General features: G+C 36.7%; 1 protein-coding gene across 1 annotated transcript; it reads left to right on the top strand.

The window, feature by feature from the left end:
- The first annotated feature begins 5,869 nt into the window (after positions 1-5,869).
- Positions 5,870-6,808, top strand: LOC125909794 (olfactory receptor 4F15-like). The gene has a single exon (XM_049613258.1). It carries the CDS (start codon positions 5,873-5,875, stop codon positions 6,806-6,808), a length of 936 nt encoding a protein of 311 aa, XP_049469215.1. The 5' UTR covers positions 5,870-5,872.
- Positions 6,809-18,954: the final 12,146 nt, after the last annotated feature.

Genomic DNA, 18,954 nt, shown 5'->3' on the forward strand with positions numbered 1-18,954 from the left:
TGATTTGCCCATTTTTTTTTTTTTGGAATATTTGGTTTTTACCATTGAGCTGCATGAATTCTTTATAACTTTTGGATATTAAATAATAAATAAATCTGATATGGTTTGCAAACATTTTTCCCACCCACAAGTTGTCTTTACACTTTGTTGATAATTTCCATCGCCGTGCAGAAGCTTTTTTAGTTTGATGTAGGCCCACTTGTGTGTTTTGACTTGGGTGCTTGTGCTTTAGGTGTATATTTCCAGAAAATCATTACCAAGATCCTTATCTTGGAGTTTTTTTCCTAAGTTTTCTTCTAGGAGTTTCATAGTTTCAGGTCTTAATATTTAAGTCTGTAAGGTTTCAAGTTATTTTTCATGAGTGGTGTAAATTAGGGGGGTAGCTTTATTCTTTTATATGAGAATATCCCATTTTCCCAGCATTAATTAAAGAGGCTGTCTCTTTTCCATTGAGTGTTCTTGATTTTTCTTTCAAATAGTAGTTGAATGTATATGCTTGGCTTTATTTCTGAGCTCTGAATTCTGGTCCATTGGTCTATTCGTCTGTTTTTATGCCAATATCATACTGTTTTAATTACTGTAGCTTTATAAATAGCTTGAAATCAGGAAGTGTAATGCCTCCTGCTTTGTTCTTTCTCAGAATTTGACTCTTCAGTCTTTTGAGGTTCCATATAAATCTTAGGAGTTTTTTCTACTTCTGTAAAAAATGCCATTGGAATCTTAATAGACATTGCATCAAAATTACAGTTGGCTTTTGGTAGTATGGACATTTCAACACTAATTCTTCTAACCCATGAACATGGATACCTTTCCGTTTATTTGTATCTTCTCTATCAATGCCTTGCAGTTTCCAAAGCAGTGATTTTTCACCTCTTTGGTAAAATGTATTCCCTAGTCTTTTATAGCTAATATAAATGGGATTGATTTCATTATTTCCTTTTCAGAAAATATGTTGCTAGTGTATAGAAACACTACTGAATTCTCAATGTTAATTCTGTATCCTGCAACTAAACTGAATTTGTTCAGTACTGTTTTCTGGGATGAGTTTTTAGGATTTCCCATATATAAAATCATACCATCTGCAAATATAGACAGTTTTACTTTTTCCTTTCTAATTCTAATGATATCATATCTTTTCTTACCTGATTGCTTTAGCTAGGACTTCCAGAACTATGTTGAATAAAAGTGATGAAAATTGGCACTGTGTCTTACGCCTGATCTTAGAGTAAAAGCTTTCAACTTTTCACCGCCAAGTATCATGTTAGCAGTGGGCTTATCCTATATGGCCTTTACTATGTTGAAATGTGCTTCTATGGCTAATTTGCTGTGTTTTATTATAAACTTGATGTTGAATTTTGTTGACTGCTTTTTCTGCGTCTGGGATGATCATATGATATTTTTTTTCTTTCATTATATTAATGTGATATATTGATTGATTTTTGTGCATTGAACCCTCCTTGCATGCCACGTATAAATCCAACTTGATCATTCTGAATGATCTTTTTAATGTGCTGCTGAATTTAGTTTGCCAGTATTTTGTCCAAAAATTTTGCATCTATGTTCATCAGAAGCACTAAACTGTACTTTTCTTTTCTAGTAGTGTCTGATCTGGCTTTAATATTGGAATTATGCTGGCCTCATGGAATGCATTTGGGAGTGTTCCCTCCTCTTTGATTTTTTGGAAAGGTATGAGAAGGAGTGGTGTCATTTTAAATAATTTTGTTAAATAAAAGCTATACGTATTCAGTTTGAACTGGATGCCACAGGCATGTGCCTGTTGAGTGTAGGCAGTGTATGTGGAGGCATGACCTGCAGGACTTCAACTAACTTCACAACCTTCATCTGTATCTTTACTCCTGAATATATATGAAGATGATGAAGATGGATGTGGACGATCCTCTACTATTCCCTCTTCTTCTGCCTAACTTGCATGAGCTCGGGTATGGTCATCAAGTATCTTGTGTAACAGGCCAAACCTTATGGGCCATATGGTGTCTGGTGAAACTATGCAACTGTGCTTGTTGTAGCACAAAGGAGCCATAAACAACACATGAACAAGTGGTTGTGGCTGTGTTCCGATAAACTTTATTTGAGGAAGAGGCAGTGGTCCAAATTTGACCTATAGGTCATAATTTTCCAACTCTTAATCCAGAATTACATTTTTTAAGCTTTTTTCCTTTTGTTCAACAATTCAGCATGGTCCCATACCACTTATGTCCAGTTATAATCCAATATGATTAAAGAATAGAATAGTCACAGCAAGGTATTTATTTGTTCATTCATTCAATACATTTTTAGTGTTGGTGATTAATTTTGGGATAAGTAACAGATAAAACATCTTGAATGAGAATGAATCGTGAATGCACATAAGACTTGCATAAAGTCTTTTGTTTCTTCTGGGAAAAAAAATTGATACATAGGGCTCATTCTCTGCCACTCCATAAATGAGGGCATCTGCAATAATTGTAGACTTCTCCTTCTTCCCAAGTCAGCAAATCTAAGTAGGCTCACATTTCCTGTTCTAAATGGTACCTATTTCCACCCATCCTGCATATTATCTTGCCTGATATACAGAAGATATTATAACACCTTCCTTTTTTTTTTTTTACCTTTCATCACCAAGTAACTCTTCTGATATTTTTTTTTCCTCTTGGGAAAATTAACATGACTCATAGAACTGGTACCCAGGAGAAATCAACAAAAGGCTGGTTAGTAGAAATCTAAGAAATATCAGTGGGTCACTAACACCTACTACCACTAATTAACTGTATTCTCACTGGGAAGAAACATATATTTTTGTCTTGAAGGTGATTATACTACAAAGTAGAAAACAAAAATATTGAGATTCTACAAATGCTGCTTCACACCCTAGAACAGAACAGGTAGGTTAGAAAAATATTCCTAATGTTGAGCAATACCATAGCAATCTCTCCCTTCTTATTCTTCCATTCCACTTTCTCCCTTTCTTTTCCACTTGTATACTTTCCTTCTGTCTTCAGTTATTCCAGTCCCTTGACCACTATTCTTACTATTTTAATCACAAAATTATATTAAGCCTGATGAAGGAGATATTTCTGAAAAGATTAACATTTATGATGTCTTGTTTTGGTAGGTTGGTATCTCAAGAATCTTGTACCTCTCACCACTTTCTTCATCATCTTATGTGACACTTCACATTTGCCATTGTGAAGACCAAATATGGTAAATATTTCTTGCCCACTCCATTCCCACTCATGCTCCTAACCGACTGAACAAATGGAAATGATTCTCTGTCCTCATAGGGGGAATGCTGGAGTGGAGTCCCTCCACTTGGCATATTTGATAAAGCATTTGATGATGTTAGCCAATGACTGGGTCAAGAAATAAAGAGAGAATAAGAATGAATATGAATTAATAACTGGTATCCATCAGTTCTGAAAATATGGTACAACAGTGACAAGACACTGGCAAAATGAGTTTGGGACAGCTTTGCTTCTCTGTGTTTTCAGTTTTAGGTTGGTGATAATTGCTCTTGGCCCCTTAAGAAGTGGGAATTTTCAATCACTAAAATAAAAAAACCTGAGTTCTACCTGATTATCTGCATTACCTACATAAAAAGTTTTCTATGTTCTGAATGTTAAAGTCAAAATATCCAGCAGGGATAGAAACCAACTCTTTTGAGACTCTGCCTCCAAAGAATTTCTAATTCTTAATGTTTTCTAAGCAAGAAAAACAACTAAAAAATTTTTAAGCAGATTGAATTCATCCTCTCCTCATGCTGTAAGCATGAACTCAATCTTTCAGAATAAACTAATTACTAGAATCAATTCCTGATAAATCATGAGCAAAGATGGGATCCTCTGTAAGCAGGGTAATCATCACAACATAGCACGCAGTCACTAGTAAGTCTGATTTCGCTACACACCTTTAGCTTTTCTCTTTAGACAGATTTCTTCAGTCAATTCTGTTTTAGGAAATATTAGGAAGAATCAAATTTGATTAGCAAACTAAAGATAGCTTATATTAATGCTTTCCCATTGTTTTCAGTGTAAGACTTGCATGTTTCAAATAACACACCAGCATACTATAAAAAGCCATTCAGTTGCCAATCATTAATATTCCTTAACTCCAAACTCATTCACACGTATTGAATGTACATGTAAAGTTCTGGTTAAAATTAAGCATAAAACACCAAGATTTTCTACACAGTATACCAGTAATTGTCATTTACCCCCAAGAAATGATGGTTTAAATTTTAAATTATAAATCTAGTACCAAAAATATGTAATAATCTACCTCTCTCACATATATGCATTCTCTACTCTCTCCATAAATCTCATAAGATGCTTCTTTTTCTCTTGCCCTTCTCTATTATTTATTTGAGAGAAACAGAGACAGAGATGGATGGAGCACCACTCCCTTCACCCCTTTCTCTACAACCCTCTACAACCCTTCTGTCTGGCAACCACAGGTTTCTTCTCTGTATTTATGAGTCTCTTTCTACATTTTCACAGTTTTTATTACAAACATGTGGCCAATATAGAAAAAAACAAAATATACATGGTCAAGTTTTTTAATATTAAAATTACCTAAAATGTCATTGATCCAGTGATCTTCTTGAGATGTTCATGTATTTACATATTTTTGTAGTGTATACTTGTAAAGAGCATATCACATAACACATACTCATTTGTAACCAGGTTTTGTCACTTTATAATTTAGTGGACTTGTCAAATCCAAATTTGCATTGTTTATAATGGCCACACTCATTTTGGTACTAATCTTCTCAATTCCCTTCTGCATATCTTCTAATATCTTATCTCTTAAATGTACTTTTAATTTTTCACTTTAAATTAAATAATGAATGGGTCCAAATGAATTTATATATCTTCATCCTTTCTACTTATTCAAACTGAAAACAGATATTCCCCTGGAAAAAAGTTGTTGGGAGCAATTTTGCACACCTCCAAATAGCATTTTAGCTGAACTAAGCTTCAAACATTTGAAGACAAGCTCTCATGATGCTTGAGATACAGTAGTTTTGACATGCTCTTAGTATATCATGATTAAATATTTTGATTCAGTGAGCATAATTATTTCTGTTTTGTGTTTAAATTGCCACTCATTAATCCTAGAACACACCTTTCAAAAGCACAAAATCTCTCTCAATCCTAGCAAAGTACTGAAAAGCCATTTTTCTGAGTCTTCTGACACTCTCTTTTTGGCATTGGGAGGTTCACTTGACCTCAAATGTATCTTAATTTTCCAAGTGACTTGTTGCGATCACAAAAATTGTAAACTATCAAAGGACTAAGCGTTTTCATTTTATGTTACCACTCCTTTTACATTCAACACTCTTTTACTCATTGGCTTTTACTCATTGGCTTGGTCACAATGAGTGTTAATTCCCAAGATTTCACAGGTGTGAAGTAAAGATTAGTCAGAGAGTACATTCTGCAAGAAAATGTGTGTACAAATATCATTAAGAGTTTGAACATTCAAATTATGGATAACTATTCACGAAACAGAAGATGTTTTCCTGAATGTATATGGAAAAGACTGAGAAAGACTGAATTATTGCACAATGAGCATGGTAAAGAGGCTCTTTACCAGGAAGTGTTACTCTTTGCTCCTAATTCCTCCATGTTTCCAAATAATTGTTTCTTTTTCTCTCTAGTTGAACTTATGATTATCTCAATTATCCTATTCATTTATCTTCCTTTCATTTGCCTTCTCTGTATGTTTTCCAGCTTCACATTTTGGCAATTACAACATATCTTCCACAAATTCATTGAGGGGCAAAAGCACATCAATGTTCAGTACCCATATTTCTCAATTCTTCCTTATTTTCTACCTTCAGAATACTTCAGCGTCTTCTCTACTGATTGAGCCAATGGATGGACCAAATGACTCTGTGGTATCTGAATTTGTATTGATTGGTCTTTCAAATTCATGGGAGATGCACCTTTTTCTCTTTGGGTTCTTCTCTGTGTTCTACATGGGAATTATCCTGGGAAACCTCTTCATTGTGTTCACGGTAATTATTGACTCTCATTTATACACCCCCATGTACTTCCTATTGGCCAACCTCTCTCTTCTTGATCTAGGTCTGTCCTCTACCACAGTACCCAAAATGATCTCTGATCTTTTCACTGACTGCAACATCATTTCCTTTCCAAAATGCATGATACAGATATTTTTTATTCATGTCATGGGTGGAGGTGAGATGGTGCTGCTCATAGCCATGGCATATGACCGGTACACCGCAATCTGTAAACCTCTCCACTACCTGACCATCATGAGCCCCAAAACGTGTGTCTCCTTTGTAGTGGCTGCCTGGATAGTGGGGATAATCCATGCTGTATCTCAGTTTGTTTTTGTCATAAACCTGCCCTTTTGTGGCCCTAATGAAGTAGATAGTTTTTACTGTGATTTTCCTCGCGTCATGAAACTTGCTTGTGTAGACACTTACAAGCTAGAGTTTGTAATCACTGCCAACAGTGGGTTTATATCCATGGCTACTTTCTTCTCCTTAATTATATCCTATATCTTCATTTTGGTCACTGTCTGGAAACGTTCTTCAGGGGACTTGTCCAAAGCATTTGTCACATTGTCAGCTCACATCACTGTAGTGATTTTGTTTTTTATGCCATGCATGTTTCTCTATGTGTGGCCTTTCCCTACATCATCACTGGATAAGTATTTGTTCATAGTCGACTTCGCTATCACCCCCATCTTGAATCCTGCCATCTATACATTAAGAAACAAAGACATGAGAGTGGCCATGAGAAGACTGGGCAAGCGGATTGTGCATCCTACTGGTATCTAATAATGAATGGAGATCTAGATTCTACATGCTGCAAGTCACCAAGAACACTGCAAGTCATATGACTGTCAACATTACTATGAAAAGAGCCACCATGTGGGGAGATAGTTCAATAAAAGCCCATCTGTAGAAATTGAATGTTGAATCAGAGGTGACTCTATTTGGCTAGCGACAGAGAATAAGTTGACCTCATCTACTTCCATCGAGAATAGAGATGAGAATAGAAAACTGAGCTGATTTCTAGAAGTAAACTTAACATTCAAATACCATTTTCTAAGTGACATTTTCTGGGACTTGCTTATTGTATTTATTCTCATTATCAATAAATACCTCAAAAATGATAAATATATCTCATAGTAAACTTATGGTCTTAATAGATAAAATGTGACTTTAAGGAAGTCAAAATCCATATATTATATTTTTAATTCCTATTTTAACTTAGAATAAGAACAAAATAAACTGTGTGTTACTTATGTTGAGCCTGGAACACAAACTTGACTGTCAGTTTAGGATGCCATTGTAGTTTTAGGTTTTGATTAGAATTACAGGTAGAGACAGAATTTCCTTAATGCTACCGATACTTTAGTAAATACAAACCAGAGCTTTTTGCACTTTTGCCTGCCTCTCTACTATTGTAAAAATGAAGTCTTTCCAATATTCAACCAACTGGTTTATTCCCCAGGAAAAAAAAATGCATAGAAATAATAGCTGTTCCAAAGAAGAATAATCACCCAAGGGTGTATATTTAAAGGCCCTGGCTTCCTTGAATATGATTTCTTAGTCAGATAAAACACCTCCCAGGAGCTTATATATCTGAGTGATAGCCTTGGATAACAAGCCAAACATAGTAAAGCATGTTCAGTTTAATTAAGAATTTCTATACTTGGAATAAATGCTTTATTAAACTTACATATAACTTTTTCATTCATTTATTTCTACTGCCCTGTGAATAAAATCTGTTGAATTGAGGAAAATAATGCCTGTATTTTTTGTCCTGCGTTTCTCCAAGAAACCTTTCCAAAAACATCTCTGCTTCCTCCATACAAATTAATCATTAATACTTCTTTTAATGCTTTGGCATTCGTCTGGGTGGAAATTTCCTCTTTACTCGATCATTGCTAACCACTCCCTCTTTCAAATATTCCACTGGACTTCCGAGAAACTACAGTCTCTTGTTTTTCCCCCAACTCTTTCGGAACTCCTTCCCAGTAGCAGTTTGCTGGGTTTGTCTCATCTGCTCCAACACCAAACAGTGTTCCTCAGAATTACATCTCTGGCCTATTCTCACTCCATATTCTATCCCCAGGTGGGCTCCTTTCCCTTGGCTTTAATTTTACCATGTCGGCTAGGAACTTCAAAGCTGGGGTATTATTTCTTTAGTTCCTACTTCATAAATCTGTCTACTGACCTGATGCTTTGAGGGCATCTCCCACTCAGCAGGTCTTAGACTAATCATCTCATTCTTGAACCTCATCTTCTTCCAGATCCCCAACCACAATAATTGGCACCAATATTTACCCAGTTCCTCAATGCAAAATCCAGGAGTAATAATAGACTCCTCCCTTCCCTGATCCTCAGTATTCAGTAAAATTGAAAATCCTATGAATTCCTACTCTAAACACCTCTTAAATACATCCCTTTGTTTTCCTCCAAACATCACCATTCTTGTCTAAGATTTCACATCTTTTTTCAAATAGAATATTAAGTCATCTATATGTCTTCCCAGTTTAAATCTTATTTGCCTTGATTCCTATTATCTACATTCAGAATGAGATTTTTGTATTTATTTTTATTTATTTATTTATTTATTTATTTATTTATTTATTTATTTTAATGTTTATATATTTTTGAGGGAGACAGAGACAGAATGTGAGTGGGTTAGGGGCAGAGAGAGAGGGAGACACTGAATATGAAGCAGGCTCCAGGCTCCGAGCTGTCAGCACAGAGCCCAACGCGGGCCTTGAACTCACGAGCTGTGAGATCATGACCTGAGCCGAAGTTGGACGCTCAACCAACTGAGCCACCCAGGCACCCCAGAATGCAATTTTTTAAAATATAAATCTAAGCATGCGATCGTTTTCTTCAAGACCCTTCACATACTTGTCACTACTCTTAAATTAAAACACAAACCCCTTTTCAAGATTTATCAGGCCATCCAAGACCTGGCCCCCATCCTCCTCTCTAGCCTCAGAGGACATGCTCTAGCCCTGAAATTCCAGAAGCAATTTTGTTTCCTTTGCTTGCCCAAAAACTTCATTCTCTCTCATCTTGAGGCTTTGCAGTGGCTAATTATTCTGTCTGAAACATTGGTCCTTCATGCTTTGCCTATTAACATCTATCCATTCTTCAAAGCTCAGTTTCAGCATCATACTGCTAGGAAAATCTTCTCAGAAGCTGAGTCCAAGAGAGCTCCTTTCATTGTATGTTATTTTATACTCCATAGTACCATTTCTGTAACACAGCCATTTCTAAGTTGATGTATGTATTCCTCATTATATTTTAAGTTCCATGTAAGGAAGGGCTGTGTCCATCAAGGTTACTGCTATAACATTACTAACATTATTACAGGAAAATGCTCAATAAATATTTATCTTTAAATAAATGAATAAAGCCAAAATAGTTGAAAAATAGCAATGTGAATAATTTATTGATTAGTGTCTGGGATTTCTTTTTTCTTAAGTCAACTTTTATTTTAGATATTTATAGATTCACATCAAGTTGTAAGAAATAACAGAGATCTCATATACCTTTCACCCACTTTCCCTCATCGGAAACCTGTAAAAATACAGTTCAATATTACAACCAGGACATTGATATTAATACAGTCAAGAAACAGAACATTTCTATCAGCACAAGGTTCCCTTCTGCTACCATTTTGCACCCACAGCCACTTCATCCTGTATGGGGAATAAGCTTAGGAATTCCCTGAGCTTGCACTAATGGGCTAACAAGTCATAAAGAATTAGAAAGCCACAGGATGAATACACCCAAGTTTGGGTAAATAAGATTAGGTAAACAGGGCAAAGGTCCCTGGTATAGGACAAAATTATAGGAATAGGAAATTTTAGGAAGGAAGCATACAAAATGAGGTAAACAAGATTAGGTATTCAGGGCAGAAACACCCCCCCCCCCCCCAATTTAGGGCAATAGCAGAAAGCTGTTCTCACAGGAAGGAAGGACCAAAACAGGTAAGCAGGTAAACAGGGCTGTAGATGGCAGGGTAAAGTGGCCCTGAGCAGAGCAAATTAGCAAAAGAAAGGCGCCTTGTTGACCCTGAGGTAGCATGCTCTGTCTTTCTTGTCCCCTAGGCAAATTTAGGTAACAGAGGTGGTGCCTCATGCCTATTGTAAACAACAATCTGCCTGGTACTAGGATTTAGTTTTGCATTGACCCAAAACCCTAACACAGCATATCTTCAAAATCCCATTTCCCCCATACCCATGAGTTAATGTTCACAGTTTCATTGTCTCTTTGTGTACATCCATCACACTTGTAAGCCTTCGAATCCTACTAAAAACGGAGCAAGGACCCTTACTCTAGACTCTTGTCTCTTCCTGGACATTAGCCTCTCTCACATTTCAATCCTGCATCCACTCTCTTGCTGGACAAGAGAGAACTCCAGACCCTGAGTCTACAACAATTCTGCCTCTCCCTTCCCTAATTCCTAGGAACTGCTAATATGTTCCCCATTTTTATCCTCTTGTCATTTCAAGGATGTTATACATATGAAATTACTTTTGGGGATTAGCTTTTTTCACTAGGCATAATTCCCTGGAGATTCACATAGGTTGTTGCATGTTTCAGTAGCCGATTGTATTTTATTGCTAAGTACCATAGCTTATTTTAACTTTTCACCTTTTGAAGGACAACTGGATTGTTTCTAGTTTGGGGCTATTATGAATAAAGCTGCTATAAACATTTGGTACAGGCTTTTGTGTGAACATGAGTGTTCATTTCTTCAGCATAAACACACAGGAGTAAAATTACTGGGTGGTATCATACTTGAAGGTTCTGTTTTTTTAAGAACTGCCAAACTGTTTCCCAGAATGACTGTAGCACTTTAACTTCTTACCAGCTATGTATGACTGACCCAATTTCACTGTATCTTCACTGGCATTTGGTGTTGACACTATTTTTTAAGAAAAATTTGTTATTAAGATAGGTATGTAGAGATCTCCCATTGTAGGTTTACTTTTCATTTCACTTACAGCTAATGATGCTGAACATCTTTTTGTGTGCTTATTTGCCATCTGTACATCCTCATCAGGGAAAAATGTCTCTTTATGTCTTTTGTCCATTTTCTAATTGGATTGTTTTAAATGATGAGTTTTGGGAATTCTTTATATATTCTGGATAGTAGTCCTTTGTCAGATACATGTTTTACAAAATGTTCTCCCTCTCTGAAATTCATCTCTTCATCTTCTAAACAAGGTTATTCCCAGAGTAAAAGTTTTTAATTTTGATGAAGCCCAGTTTCTCCTCGCAGTGTTGACTTTTAGTAGTTGTTTCTCCATTAAGTTTGAAATATTTCCAGTTCTTGCTAGAAGAAATGATTTTTTAATTTCTTTTACGGCTTTTTGTGATACCACTCTGGCAGGGGAAAGGGAGCACAGTCTCACCACCACCAGTGAAGGTAGAAGTCCAAGGGTGCACTTGTTACAGCTAGGTAGAAGTGGGAGTTCAAGGACCCCACACAGTCCCCACTGACCCTGCCACAGAAGTGGCGTCACTACCACTGGACATTAGTGGAAGTCCCAACTCTATTAGAACTTCCTCAGATACAACCCAACAGAGCAGGGAGAAGCGCCTCAACTGCTGAGTGGAGATGGAAGTTCAGGCTCTCACATGGTCTCCAATAATACCATGGGGGTGGCTAGGGGTCCTCATTACAAGCTTGCAGTGATGAAAATCCCATATTCCTGCCTGGCTTTCTCTGATACCACCCTGGGTAGGGGGAGAAATAGGGAGTGCCTTGTTATAGCCCTGTGAGGGTGGTAGTCTAGACACCTTTGGGTCTTTGCTGGTGTAGGTAAAGGTGGGGCCACAGCTTGTTCTATGCTATTTGGCTGGAGTAGAGCAGTTATTGTCTAAAACTTTTCTATCTTGAGGCACCTGGGTGGCTCAGTCCATAAAGCGTCTGACTTCTGCTTAGGTCATACCTCACAGTTCATGAGTTTGAGCCCTGAGTGGGTCTCTGTGCTGACAGCTCCGAGCCTGGAGCCTGCTTCAGATTCTGTGTCTCCCTCTCTCTCACTGCCCCTCCCCTGCTCACACTCTGTCTCTCTCTCAAAAGCAAATAAACATTTTAAAAAAAAATTAAACTTTTCTATCTGCCTAGGCTGCCCTTTTCCTGGACTTTGTCTTAGCGAGAACAGGCTTTTATTGGGACACTTAAAAAACTGTTCACCAGCATTTCCTGGTTACCTCCTTCTTCAGCTCTAAGTTGGGGGGCTTGCCTTGGGAGAGTAGAAACAGCTACTGTCCAGCCTTACTGCAATCTGCTGTCCCTTCTTCATTAGGTCTTTCACTGGTGGTCCAACATTGGCACTTCCTCCTGGGAGATGAGGGACTGTACCTGCTCATTCTCTATCAGCCTCTGTACTCTGCCAGCAGCCCCTGCACCAGGTACTCCAGAACATAGCTGTCTGTGCATGAAGTGCTCCAGCTCGTCTAGTTCCTGGGAAGAGGAGGCTGATGCTGCCAAGAAGCTCCTCATCCCTCCAGCTCAGTGACCTGGTTTGGGTTCAGGACTTCTGTCCAGCAGTGGGGAAGGACTCTGGGAAGTGAGAAGGGAGGGAGAAGGCTCCAGAGAGCCACGTGCTGCCCCAAGTCCCCTATCCTCTGCCCTCTGGGCTTCCTTTTTACATTTGATTAATAATAGGATTAAAGTACCTAATCTCCTTTTCTTTGCCTTTTCTCAATTTTCTATGCTTCTTTGTCCTCAGTCCTCTGCAGTGAAAGCTACTGATGAGTTTCTTTTGCTGGCTTTAGTCAGTTCAAATCTTAAAGCAATTTTAGCTGGGGCAGCCTATAAATCAGTGGTCTCAGCTCTCTCTGATACTTCTAGGTCTCATAAACTCTACATTAACAACCCCTGCTCCTCTGTTAGCCCAGCAGCTTTCTCTGCTTCCAAGCAAACTCAGGATCCATGCCCCAGGGGATGGATGGCTCTCAAGTCACAGTGTGCTCTGTGCCTGGCTGGCCAATTCCCTAGGATTTTATTTCTGCCTAGATTCTCCCTCATTCATCTTAATATGCTGCTCTACCTGGTATCCAGTTGGCCATTTAGAACATAGACACATCAGGACAGGAGGACATTGACACGACAGAATGATTTATGGGGGTCTTGACTGTTCACTGCATTGCAGTAGCCATGGGTCAGGGAGGCAAGAGGAGAAATTTTCCTCTGGTCTTAGAGTAGTTGTGTTTCTGTTAAGCAACTAAATTGTTTTACTTCATCATATATCTACTATGATTCAAGCCACTGACCATGCATTCCTATTTATTTTTTAATATATCTGCCCACATTATTCTCCAGTTTTTATCCTTGCTTATACATTTTGGAATGTCAACACTTTTCAAAAATTAATTTGACACTAACCATCATTCTACAACTATTCTAGAGAATTATGAGTTTCCCTTGTTTCCTAACAAGAAAAAATAAAATACAACCCTAAACAAATACAACTCTAAACAAAGATAGAACCTTCACACTTGAGGCCCCATGATAGGCTGGAGATCAAATTCCTTGTGTATACACACCAAAGATAGATTAAAGCCTTACTTCCTTACAGAGATACAATAGGCTTGTTTCAATGCCTTGTCATAGGTCCTTTGAAAGAGTATCTCCCTCAGGTAAACATGTTCCTCTTACAAATAACTCAAAATTTAACTCCCTACGTTTTTCCTCTTTTGTATTTCTATCTTCCACTGACCTCTTAAGAAATTGATCCAATAATAGACAAATTTTACTTGTATCCAGTCAACTCAGGAAAATAAAGGTCAAATGCTTTCAAGAACTTCATCCCCAACACTCTAAAGTTTGGGAACATAGGTAAACATTGGCTATAACTGATAAGAGGAAAATGATTAATTTATTCCCCCACTGTCATTTGTAAAAATTATCTTTACATACCAAGGGCTTTACATCTATTTCTTCAAGTTTGGTACTATGACATACTTCACACAAGATATGTCTGTCCACACAAGATATGTTTTCACAACCTCATTGCCTCATCTCAGTGCTTCCAAGTTATTCATCCCAAAGACCATGTAACATATATAGGGATATTTTTATACAAACTAACATATTGCCTCAGAAACTTCCCTCTTCCCTCTGTTTCATTATCAGACAATTTCTCTTTCACTATTTCTCTCACGGGGAAACCAATGTGACTCAAAGACTTAGTCCCCTGAGAGTAACTAATGATGGGCTGGGTGTTGGCCTGCTCTGACACAACAGGTCACTCTCCTGTGCAGCTAATTAGCTTTATTTCCCATTCTTATATATCTCTTTGTCTTTGAGGGAAGATTATGTACAGAAATTAAGGCTAAGCTCTCTGAATCTCTCTTCTAAAAATGCACATCCTGTGACTGAACAGGCAGGTAGGAAAGATACTTTTCAATGACAAAACTGCACCTATCATGGTTGTGCTCCTCTCTCTATCCCCCTCCACTCCCTTCAGTTTCTGCCCTTCTGTAAAATATTTGTGTCAGAAATTTTCTCCTTTACAAAATGTTTTTGTTCTTTTACTCTATGCCATCACTCTCTTAGTCTCAAATTTCAGTTATTGAATTACATTGTCTTATCAAATCAATTACACACACACACACACACACACACACACACACACACACCTTTTAATATGTTCAATTTGCCTCCTTAATGTGAAGATTTTTCAAGATTCATGTGTTCCTGACTTTCACGTTCTCCAACCCATTTTAATCTTTTCTCCCCCCACTGTGTAAAGCAGACATCTGACCTCAGCCATTCCCACGCTGTTTGAGAACCAAATTCTCTTTTTAACCAAATGAAGGACATCTCAATCCCCAATGTCCAGGATTCTAGTGTAGTTCCCTCTCCTTCAGTATTACTTTCCTCCACATTTGAAGGAACCAGACAATGCCTAGTCTGAGAGGCTGTGCTCTGATTCAAAAAGCTTTTGGCCCCATGCCAGGGAACAGTACAGAGGAGATATAAGTTCTGAGATGGAACAGTTCAAGATGACCAGGTTGTTTGAAGAAACAGGAAAGGGGGTTACGAAGAACAATATCCCATGGAGAGAAAAAAGTCTTTCAGGAGAGGAAGGCCAATTTTATTTTAAATGAAATAAAAAGTCAGGGATGAATAGGGACTTTCCATTTAGGTTACAGTGATCCTACCAAATATAAATAGTTCTAGCTTTTTCATGACACTTTCTATTAAGCAGGTGTGTGGTATTAAGACCATTTTACTTAAGGTAGACTGACTTCTAATTCTGGCTCTGGGAATGTATTGCTGTGAGCACACTGGCTAACCATTTAACCTCACAGGGTTGTCTTTGTACCTACAGAATGAAGTAATTGAATAAGGTTCTCTCAAAGTTCTTACCCACTTCTATAAAATCTCTAATTCTGGTCATCTTTTTTGTTTAATATGTGTCTATATTTCCTGTTTAAATATGGGTCTCCTCAGGCCCTCAATGACTGAAAAATTTTATATTTCTAAGAGGAAGGACAGCAAACTCTATGGGGACTTGGGTTCTGAAGAACTCCTGAGAGGTTCAAAAGCCACCAGAGTTTTCTAAAAAGGCAGAGAAACCAAGCACATGATCTTTTTCTCCAAACAAGCTCTCTTTATATATATATAAAAAACTGGGTTAACACCAGGAAGTACAAGCTTATGGAGTAGGTATTGTGAAATTCAATGTCTCTATATATTTGTGAGGGCTACTGTTTGGTTTCTTATATGAACAATTTAGTACCTATTTCTAAGAAATGTATTCATCACATATATCCTGGGCTTTTTCTACTGTTTTAGATAAGTGATACAGTGTTAGACAAAGCAGAAAGGGTTCCTATATCACAAACTTTAATTTTATATTTATGAAAAGCTATAAATACTAGAACTAGGGTAAGTAAAATAGTGCCTGGATGCTAAAGGATGCTTTTGATCAGTTACTTCCTAATTTTTTAGAGGTGACTCACATGTCATTCTGCTGAGTCACCAATGTTCAACTACCCAGTCCATTCTACCAAACCCACTGCCACCTCCATGACTCATATGCTTAAAGTCTTAACTTCTCTTCATATCAGTAGCTATTTTCCCTACAGTTTTACTATTACTTTCCATCCTTCCTATCAAGCTATACCTAAAGTAGTGAAAAAAAAAAAAAAAAAAAAAAACCTAAGTTCACAGTCAGGTGTTTGTAATTTATCAATATGTGTTGGTTTAAACCTTGACAACCTAAGCAAAGCTGTGCAGTGTTCTACTAATGCCTTTTTTGATCATCATTTTATTCTCCTTATTTGTCTTTTAGGTTTTTATTTGTCTCCTGACCCCCCTTTTATTTTCTTACTCTCTGCCCAATCTATCTTCATTCTTCCCCTTTCATTATGTGTTCTTTTCTGCCTGTCCTTTATACATGCTACTGACTGACTCCACCACATTGATTATACTCAGTTCCACATTTTGCATTGTGATTGTCCATGTTATAATAAAGTTCATAAATAGATTAAATCGTATTTTATAAATGGAAGTTTAGAGTTTATAGGCTAATAGATGCATGTAGTGTGGGATCTTCCTGTTTACAAAAATTATAACTCAAACTCCAAGACAAACACCATTTCAGCAGTACTAACCTAACAATAATGGGAATTTCCAAATCTGACAAATTAGTTCAGAGACTTTAATTGATTTTATAAGATGAAATGCCCACTTTATGAGAGTCCTGAAGTACTGGGTTTACATATTTTCATAGTTTCACAAAATAAAACATGTGATCTCAAGAAGTCATGGTTCTTCAGCTTCAACTGTATTTCTCCAGACTGAATGATGAGCTTAGGAAGTCACTAAACACCTTCTGCTCAGCAAATAGAGCATATTTGCCATGAAATGTCTTCCATGAAATAAGGATGACCCTGTTAACTCTATAATACTCCCTAGATTCAAATCCCTCCCCCAAATCTTTTGTCCTTATGCTCTTTTAATTTGGATGATTTAAATGTGGATAAAAAGTCCAGTGAAGATAGTATGAATGAATTGAAATGATACAATCTGGCAAAAAAAGATTATTTAGAACATTGAGGAAGGAGAAGGTAGAAGACAGTGTAAAAACTGACAGGTAACAAAAATAATTCCATTCTGTGAAAATAGGAAACGAATAAAACCTACTTGTCTCCATCTGCTATATTCTTCCCACAGCATTGTCTCTTCTGTCTCATTTGTACTTTATTGCTTCTACTTAATGGACCATTTATTGTGTCTCTCTTAATGTTTCCTGCTGCAATATTACTAAGCTTCTTCACTATGAACTGGATGGGAACCCTAGAACATCTACTTTCTTTCTAGCTATTTCATGGTAACCAGCATTCATTCCAAATGGCCAATCCTCACCAAAGTGAAGCAGGGGAGATGCTTTGTCAATTATCTGGATGGAATACTCCAAGAAGTTTCAACTTCATGACAGTTTTATACAAAGTGCTAGAAGTTTATTCAGGGCCTTTTATTTATTAAGTTATGCCTCCTCCTTTCTGCTTTAATAAACATATCTATGAATCAATTTCTGGCAGTTTATGAAAATGGCTGATTGAGAGAACCATTAGAATCTGTTACTTCCTCAGTTAATTTGTCTTCCAATAATTATGAGCCAATCCTTGTTTTCAAACATTCTTAATAAACTATTCCTTCAACTCTCTTTGATGTTTTTATCAAAAAACAAAAAATGTGAACCAAAAAATATTTCAAAATCTAAAGGGAGATTTTTTAAAGCTCTAAAAAATTCAAATTCAACTACTGTCATTTAAAGTTTTGCAGGGTGCCTGGGTGGCTTAGTTGGTTAACCATCCGATTTCAGCTCAGGTCATGATCTCGGCTTGTGAGTTCGAGCCCAGCATCAGGCTCTGTGCTGACAGCTCAGAGCCTGAAGCCTGCTTCAGATTCTATGTGTCTGTCTCTTCTCTCTGCCCCTCCCCCACTCTCTCTCTTTCTCTCAAAAAATAACACCTTAAAAAAAATTTAATTTTGCAATTTGTTTACTTTTATTGCACTTAATATTATAAAGAAAAATCTTCTAGTGTTATATTAATGTTTTATTAACATTTGTTTTAATAACTGTACTATATTCCATCAATATAAAAATATTGTAAGAGACTCAGCTAATGTTTAGCATTTATATTGTTGCATTGTAGCATTTCTATGCCAGAAACTTTTTCTGCACAAATTTAATTCCATATGGAATATTATTGCACCAAATGATATGGAGTCAAGATTCTTGATACATGATTTCAAAATATTTTCTTTAATGCTTGAATCAGTCTTTATTTTCTCCAACAATATATGAAGGTATCTATTTCATTGAGATTTCCCAGTTTTGATAATAATTATAAAAGTTTTCTAATTTAATAGGAAAATAATGTATTACATTTTATCTTGTTTCTTTGATTTAATACCCACACATACAGTTTACATTTTTGAATTCTCTCTTCATATCATTTGCCCATTTATCTACGAGGTTTTGGAGGTTTTCTGATTTGATCTCTTTTTCTATATTATAAAGATATAAGCCTTTTCTCCTTCTATAGAATTTCAAATGTAACTATGATTTATGTGTTGCTTTGGGGTAAATTGTTTTTAAGCAATTGAAACAGATTTCATCAGTGTCTTAACTGTTATTATTCTATACTCATTTCTAATGTTTATTTAATTTTATTTTTTTTATTTTATTATTCTTGATTATATTTTTAAACGTTGTCTATTTTTTGTTTTTGTTTTTTTTTTAATTTAAATCCAAATCCAAATTAGTTAACATATAGTGTAATAATGATTTCAGGAATAGAATTTTGTGATTCCTCACTTATGTATAACACCCAGTGCTCATACCAACAAGTGCCTTCCTTAATGCTCCTCTCCCATTTAGCCCATCCCCCGACCCAACACTCCACCAGCAACC

The sequence above is a fragment of the Panthera uncia genome (genome assembly GCF_023721935.1).
Source record: "Panthera uncia isolate 11264 chromosome B3 unlocalized genomic scaffold, Puncia_PCG_1.0 HiC_scaffold_1, whole genome shotgun sequence".
Lineage (NCBI taxonomy): Eukaryota > Metazoa > Chordata > Mammalia > Carnivora > Felidae > Panthera > Panthera uncia.

Excerpts from the sequence above, each read along its gene's own strand:
- LOC125909794 (XM_049613258.1), top strand. The coding sequence starts at position 5,873 with ATGGATGGACCAAATGACTCTGTGGTATCTGAATTTGTATTGATTGGT.